Source organism: Lolium perenne, chromosome 7 (assembly GCF_019359855.2).
Source record: "Lolium perenne isolate Kyuss_39 chromosome 7, Kyuss_2.0, whole genome shotgun sequence".
Lineage (NCBI taxonomy): Eukaryota > Viridiplantae > Streptophyta > Magnoliopsida > Poales > Poaceae > Lolium > Lolium perenne.
In genome coordinates this window covers 132597617-132605926 of record NC_067250.2, presented here as the reverse complement: position 1 = coordinate 132605926, position 8310 = coordinate 132597617, and the positions used below count along the sequence as shown (strand labels likewise).

The following is an 8310-nucleotide window of genomic DNA, read 5'->3' as shown; positions in this document are numbered from 1 at the left end:
TGGGATACTGGTCCAATTTTCATACCGGCTCTATATAAGAAATGTATTGAGATCAAACGACATAACTAAGCATCCCCTTGAAAAGATAATGTAATCTCCCCACAGAATGATGTAAAATTCTTCATCTTGCATGAGCTGACTCCTTCCGCTTGACAGACGATCAACCAGATTCAGAGGACGAACGCAGATAATAGAACACTCAAGAGAAGAAGCAACTTCATAACTCCCATGCTCTTGAAGCACATGCTTCAGGCAAGTTTAAATGGTTCAACCTTTCTTGCATATTTTTCGGCTAGTCCTGTACACATATGTAATATCAGCATGAAGCACCGGATGCTTACCACACTCATGGATTGAGGATGGAGACATGCTCCACCCTCTGAAGCATGTGGTATGGTAAAGGACCAAGCAACATCTTCACTATTTCACAAATGTTAATAAGCCAACCTTCTGAAAAATTATACTTTGCTACAAACAAGAATACATGAAAAGCTCATTTGCTTCATTTGCCATAACTGAGTCAAACAATCATGAACTTCTATACGACGCTCTTAATACATTTCCCGAAGATCAATTACTGAATGATTTGAAGATATGAAACCTCGTGTTGTTCCTCACCTCCTCCTCCGGCAGAGAACTCGCTGGCCACACCGCCTCCGGATCAGGCCTGACTGCTGCCATCATCCTTGATGATGAGCCCAAGGTAAACCGAGCACGGTGTTGCGCAAGGCAACCCCTTCATCTCCTGCTCAACCTTGACCCCTCCCGAAGTTACTCTTCTCCCACGGCGCTTGCCTCCACTGCACCAAGCACATCGCCACTGTACCTGGCCATGGAGCCGCGAGACGGCGAGCAGTGGTAGAGCTTGAAGCAGCAGTATCTTGGTGCTTGATTCTTCAGATGACATCGGCTCAGCGCATTCAGTGTCGCCTCCCTTTGCGGCAGGCCGCCAATCTCTTGGAAACATGAGCCAAAGCAAGCTCACCAAGGTACTCAGCTATGGTCACCTGCACCTCCGGCACGCCTGCATTTAGTTATTTATAGAAGAAGCTCCTACTTAATACATCAAATCAACTTAAATTACATATTCACTTTGAGCACTTAACAGATTCACGTTATTTTTAGATTTCCTCTTTGCAGTTACAAAGATCCATAGTATCATAAAGTTTGAGAAATAGCTAAACTAAGGTAGGTACTACATGGTGAATGAAAAATGATGTTCCAAATTAGCTCAAGGCTACCAATCAGTGATTTCTCACACAATCTGTAACCTAATTCTGCCATTCACGATCTCCTACAATGCACAAGAGCCAGTAATCTACATGACATTAATTATGGAAAGCAAACACACACAAAATGATTTATCAATTACCTAGAAAGCAGGAACCATTAAAATCTACATTAATTTGTTTGCTTCTTTTACCGAATACGTTTGTAGGAAATATACATCTTCCTCGTAACTTATCGGGACTAGAGTCATTGATTTTTGTCTCTGGCTGCGCCACTTTGAGATATTTTTTAAAAAATGAACATGTCGTCATGTTTTTAAAAGTACATGCATATTTTTCAAGCTGATAGGTCAACCAAACAAAAAGATTCTATATTTTAAGAAACACAACAATGGACATTCAATAGGTGTAACCGCTTTAGCATTAGTAATATTTGGTCAATATCCCTAATTATGGGAACTAAACCTGTAGATATCAGAAGACAGTGATGTACTCGGATCTCAGTTTTGACCAAAAACAATATCATCTCTAATTAGTAATTGGCAAAATATTAAGTATGAGCATTTGAGAAGAAAATGACCATAACAAAAAGGATTCAAGAATGAACAAAGCATGTAAATTGCCATGTTCCAAATCTTGCATGCAACTGCAGTTGGGAAGTGCCAGTGTTTTTCGGCCATGGAACAAGCAGTGATGCATAATTTTGTTTGCAGCTCCCTGTAGATCGGCAAGGCAAATTGCAGTGTTTTAAAAGAACCGCTACTTTTATGGTTTAGCAAACAAATCCCAAAACCCAAGATCACAAAATTGTTGCTATCCTGGTTAGCATACACATTTGTTTGCCTCACCACAGAGCAACTAAGCAGGGACATGGAGCACCCCTCACAGCAAAAGGAAACTCACACAGAACTTGCAAACTAAAATCTCTGAACAGTTAGTATATGACATCTAATAAATGTAAAGTTGTTTCCTGAGCTAGCCTGGAGGCAAATATAGACTAAAGCTGGCCCACATGCAATTTACTTTTCTAAGAATCTCTAAATCTTGATGGTGAAGGTGGGTCCTTGATTGTTCTTATTTACCATGGAAATCAAATTTATAAAGGATGATGGAGACAGAAGACAAGACAAAAGAATATTTACACTGATATGTAATCGAGAAGCTGTCGCATGTGAAAAGGTAAACTCATAGGTTAGCCATAAGATGTTGAAATAACATATCTGCCTAAATCATAGACTAATGCATATTTGTATTCCGGAAAAAAGAGGACTAATATTTTCTGGCAAAGATAAGCATAACCAAACTATCTGAACTTTTGAAGGAAAAAAAAATCCAAAGATCAGAAACAATTACGAATTTTTAGTCACTAAAGTAAAGATATAATAATGAGTTCACCATCTGCGCAATTTATTGGAAACAGGTAGCAGAGCACATAAGTGACTTAAAATATTTATCTTTGGAGCGGAATTAGGTATAATATATTTTAGGTCCCAGCAATTACTGCTAATAATGTATTGGTTTGCAAATCCTGGTCAATTTTATCACGAACAAAGTTTTTAACTTGCTGTTGCAAAAGAAACAATTAAAATAGCTTCCTGCCAAAACAGAAGCAACCGCAACGTATAAACAAACATCTGGACTTTTGAAGATAGAGCATAGTTTTGAAATAATAGCTTTCGAGCATGAAGAGTGTGAGTCGATATGGCAAAGCAAAGCAATACTGAGGAAATCCGAGAACTAAAATACTGAGTAGAAACGAAGGCAAAAAAGTATGCTGCCACGTAATAACTGGTCTACTGCAGTCTAAGAAAACATGTCACGGATTTCCAGGCTGACCATTAGCATATTAAAAAGAATGTGCCAGGCTCCGACATCAAAGACGCGGCTTCTAACAAGAGAATACTAACCATCAACCAGATAAAGAAAAGTGATACAACCTGCCTTATGCATTGATTCAAGCATGTGAGTCTGGTCTTCTGTCATAATTGCCTTTTCATTTTTGTCTTCCATTTTTTCCTGTTTAACACAACCAGAGACATATCATGTGAAACATGTTACTATACTTGGTTGCCTTTTCATGATAGTGCAGCATAAGAGCAGAAATTATAGTAATATCCAATTTTCCTTGGCGATTGTAAGAGGATATTTTATACAACACGGTTAATTTTAAGTATCTTCAAATGAACAAGAGAGGAAGTCATAAACACAGATGAATGCAACCAAATGAAAGGGGGGATTCAAGTTGTAACTATTTTATTACACAGCTCAAACACCAAATGTATCCTTATTGGCACTAAATTATAGTATTTGGCGCCACAAGTCCATAAGACACAACAAAAACAGTTGTGTACATAATAAGAAAACCTTTTCTTGGGATTTCCCCCTGGTCATTAATCACTGTGTATAGATTATAATCAAGGATTCAACCTTTCCTTTCGAATAACTGACGCAAATACATTGTGCTTTCTGAAGTACACAACTACTATGGAAATGATAGAGAGATGTAGACTTAAAACCTTACGAAAAGTGTACACCAGTATACCATGGATGCTTCAGATGTTCAATAATTATTTCAGCAAAAAGCAAAGCCTGTGTTCAAATAGTTACTGCGAAAAAAAGGGTCTCACCTCATGGCAACTGAACATGCAGTGATCCATATATGATGCTGCTTCAAATGCACCATATTTATTCTAAAAGTGGCAAACCTGCAGTACAACGAAAATAATCAAAATGTTAGCAAACCTGCCATTCAAAGCATCAATAGCCTATATGATGGCAACCTCATCCATATTGGCTGAGGACTAATTCCCAGGCTGCCACAATGCCATGATACAACTAAACATATCAGCATGGCAAGAGCGGTAAACCATCCTAAAACTGATAAAGAGAAGATAATAAACCTGAGAATCTAAAAAAGATAATAAACCTGAGTACTTCGGCCTGAATCAGCTTCATTGGATAACATACTATGCCACCCGGCTCATCAAGATCTGTACAAGTAAAACTATAAAGCATTCACATTATATATCAATTTTTGCACAATTAAAATACCAGCAATTAAACATCTACAAAAAATCCAAGTCATGAACAGGGCGCTGTCAGAATTATTTTCAACAAGCTAGCTTAACCTTGTAATCAAATTATCAACTATTGGTGCAGAAAAAGGTGTCAATTCGAAGGTATATAATCCCCGCATCTCTAACCAGAGGAAACCTTTAGATTGGTGTTCAATCCACCAAGAGTCATGTGGAGAATCCTTTCATGGTCTAGTTCACAAAATTCACTACTATCGAGGAGAGGCCTGGGTTGGAGGTTAATTACCCATTCTGCACGTACAACTTGACTTCATTTGATGAACTCTCAGATCCTAGTGGACGTCCTACACGCTTCATCGGTTGGTTCTGTTTGCAGCCTAGATTACTGCCACCCGGCTTCTCTTTACTTCCTCACATTCGATTTATTCCGTACAAATACAGAGTCTCACCTACAAGTTCATCATCGGCAACCCAAAGATAAGAATTACTACTAAACCTTGCAAGGATAGCACGATGGACATGAAATCCAGACAAACCAAATATCAACTTGAATCTGAATAAATGGAAATACTGGAGTAACTTTTGTTGTAACATGACTTACCTTTCGACTCCGCAGGCTGCACCATGGGTCTTTGACACGATGCCACTTCCGTCTTGTTGCCAAAGGTAACAGAATATTAGGAAAAAGGGGATGCAAATGTCAATAAGCATCTAATACAGGATTTACAACAAAAGTTGGCTAATAGGATACAAATTATATGCTTCAATTCAGCAATAGGATATAAAATTGACTAATCCCTAAAACTGCTCATCTCATTTAGCATTTGCATCAGCCACCAAACAAGAATCTGAAGTGTAACATCAAAACACATTGTTGACCTCACTACAGATTCAAGAGGAATAAACCGGAGAAAGTAGCTTCTGTTGAGCCAACTTTGGTCAATAAAGAAAATATTCCTACTCATTCTGCTATGGCCTCAAGTAGGGTCAGCACCAACATGAAATCCTGGATACATAAAGAATTTTGACACCTAATGTTTCAAGAATAAAAATCAGATAGGATTCGGAGCTTTCAAGAGAACAAACAACATGGAGTATATGGATTGTCTATAATAAATAATGTCTGCTAAGTCTCTTGTTAATAGAGCAGTACGAGAGTAGTAAAACAGTTGAGAGATGAACATATGGCTACTCCACACAATATGTTCCAGTAAGAAAATTCACACCAATATATCCCCATTTTCAATTCATGGCAAAATTCACCTGAAGCTCCAAATCGACCCACTTCCACCGCTAGATCACCAAATTTGTTCTGTGCCTGGCTGTGGCTCCATAGGTGTGAGCCAGTTGGCTCTACAGTCCGTATAGCATGTCAGATCAAAACAAATCCATCTAACAATCTACAAATAAAGAGAAGGACACGGGCTGCTGTTGATTACCTACATGGGCGTTGTGTGGCCACAAGGCAATTTCAAGTGGTCGGCGCCACCAAGACCTGCCACAAGTGAAAGAGCTCAACTTGAGAATACTTCAGATCTAGCAAGTAATATACAGGTGCAAACACATCACGAGTCTAAGAAGGCCAAAAGTGAGATAAATCTATCATAAAAATGGGAATCAAGATAGGGGTCTAAGGATCTGAAGTACTGACCTTTGGCGTGATTTTGACTGGGAGGGGGAGAGGTGTAGCAGGCAATCTGGGAGCATGTATGGCGGCCGCTGCCTGCTGAGCAGCGCCTATTCACGCCGGCAACCGGCGACTTGTGGTAGCTGCAGATTTGCGCGCCCCTCAGGATATGATATAAGGTGTTGGACAAGGGCTCACCGCCGCCTCGCTGCCGTCCGACCACAGCCGCCAAAGGAGCTTCCCACATGACCTGCACCTTCCTTCCTCACACGAACGGCAACCGCCATTCCCACCGCACCCGTGGCTGCATCTGCTGAAAATGGAGAAACCCAAATACGTGAGAGGGAAAGAAAAGCTGAGACTCAGCCTGAGAGAAAGAGAAAACGACAGCAGCAACGAACGCCATGCCTCCGGAGGCTTTAATGGGCTGATGAACTGATTGTCAGGCTGTTGACACGCCACAACTAAATACATAGGCATGGATTATATCTGTGTAGCTCTCGTAGGAACCTGGGTATACAAAAATAACCAGAATAATTAGCATCAATGAACAAGAGATAGAATAAGCAGAATGTACCATGAACAAAATAGGAGAGGGCTCGTAAACTCATACAGATTATGTTCAGCAGCCACCTGAACAGAAACCATGTCGAATGCAACTTCTCCATAGATTATTTACACAAGTTGAGCAAGACGCAGCTCATCCCTTTTAGAGTAAACAAGCACTGAACCATAGATTATTAGGAAACCTGTAACCGTATATGAAATAAAATAGATTATTAAATTCCTTCCACCAATAAATAAATTTGAATTAACTTATAATCAAATATCTAGTCAAAAAAAAGTTGATTGATGCTACAACCAAACAAGAACCCAGAAAACAAACAAGATATTGGAAGAAACACCTGCCTAGGATCTCTCAATCTTGTTAGCTCCTTAGCCTCATCATCTTACAATCAAAGCAAGGAAACTCATATGTATATAGATCATATCTATACAAAAAATTGGTAAAGGAAACCACATGAGCACCATAAATATTGAAGCTTACATCATTCAAAGGAATATTGTAACCATCTTCTTATTTGATAAATAGGATACATCTAGATGGGAGAAGCAGAAAAGGACGCTAGATGTGAACACTAATGGGAAAAGAAGAAAATCACTCACAGGTGGAGGAGGTGAGGAGAAGTAGCTCACCTGGACCAAGCGCAGACGAGCAAGTATGGGATTGGCAACAAACAGAGGTTGAAGACGATGGGTCGTACATGTTCCATTTTCTCCCAATATCCACAGCCGCCGCATCCCTTCCTCCTCCATCCTTCCTCAGCCACCACTACACACACACTCCCTCCTAGCAGCATCCAGCCGCCGCCGCCCGTGTGAACCCTGCCGCTGCTACGCCGGAAGACGACGTCGAGGCTGGAGGAAGAGGAGAGGACGAGGCGTCGCCTTCCTTCTCATGCGTGCGCGCGTCGTCAGCTGAGATGGAGGCGTCACGGTAGGGACTTTACCTGGAGGAGATGCGCCGGCGGCCGGCGGGGATGGACTTGGAGGAGACGTAGAGCCGCTGACGGCACGCGGGAACCGGACTTGGAGGAGACATGGAGACGGTCGCCGCCGCCAGCCCACCACCGCGTCGTTGACCCGCGACAATCGCCGCTCCCACGCCTCGCATCTAGAGGCGGGCCGACCGTCACCTCCACGCTGCGCCCCAGCCTCCTCTTCGTCACCTGGGCGGCCGGCGCAGCTCCGCCTCCCTCCTCCTCCCGCACGCCGTCGTCGCCGCCACACAGGTCGCCGCCGCCAACCCACCACCGCGCCCTCGACACGCGATGCACAGCAGCCGCCCTTCCCCGCACCGGCCCAGCCCCATCGCACCGCTGCGTCGTCGAGCCGCCTCTGTTCCCCGCTTGCCTCCACTCGAGGTAGGGCTGAGAAGGGAGGAGGAGACGCGGGGACTGGGCGCTCCGCGATCTAGGGTTTTCACTACCCACGCGCGCAGGAGAAAGAATGTGACTCGGACGAGCTGGTGTGGCTGCCTCCGACCGGTGGCCCGCACACACAACTGGTCCCATTAGTCATTGGCTCGTTTGGACAAGCAAAAGGTGATAAAATAATTACCATATCCGACGGCTGAGGTGAAAAGCGGGATTGAGAAGTTACTGTGCTAGTGAAACGGAGGGACACGATGGATTTGCCCCTTTCAGACCCCTTGGCTGGCCGGGTACTCTTGGAACATTTATAGGAGAAATACCATCAAGACAACACTAGAAATCTATCTTCTCCAAAAGCGACGCCTCCAAGAAGGGAACGGTGCACAAGCACCGTCGTCGCCCTGATCATAGATCATAGGTTTTCACCTTGGAGAAGGTCCACTCTCTCAAAAACAATGCCTTCAACAAGGTCATTGCCAGGCCAA

At 42.6% G+C, this 8310-nt stretch overlaps 1 protein-coding gene across 18 annotated transcripts; it reads right to left on the bottom strand.

Moving 5' to 3' along the window:
* Positions 1 to 394: 394 nt before the first annotated feature.
* LOC127301638 (uncharacterized) lies at positions 395 to 7876 on the bottom strand. 18 transcript variants are annotated; one of them, XR_011749456.1, is made up of 12 exons: positions 7403 to 7875; positions 7089 to 7310; positions 6801 to 6883; positions 6505 to 6640; positions 5916 to 6401; positions 5704 to 5759; positions 5528 to 5617; positions 4866 to 4917; positions 4551 to 4713; positions 4156 to 4219; positions 3857 to 3934; positions 395 to 3245 (listed from the first exon to the last, which is right to left on the bottom strand). XR_011749456.1 is itself a non-coding variant. In XM_071824517.1 (11 exons), the coding sequence occupies exons 4-10, from the start codon at positions 5969 to 5971 to the stop codon at positions 3209 to 3211; spliced, it is 447 nt and encodes a 148-aa protein (XP_071680618.1). In that variant the 5' UTR covers positions 5972 to 6401; positions 6505 to 6640; positions 6801 to 6883; positions 7089 to 7875; the 3' UTR covers positions 395 to 1024; positions 3167 to 3208. The 18 variants fall into 18 exon arrangements, 4 of the variants coding, with proteins under 4 accessions (XP_071680618.1, XP_071680619.1, XP_071680620.1 ...); XR_011749460.1 differs by having other exon boundaries at positions 5916 to 6204; positions 6300 to 6401; positions 6525 to 6640; positions 7089 to 7874; XR_011749461.1 differs by having other exon boundaries at positions 5916 to 6201; positions 6300 to 6401; positions 6525 to 6640; positions 7089 to 7874.
* Between the last annotated feature and the right edge of the window lie 434 nt (positions 7877 to 8310).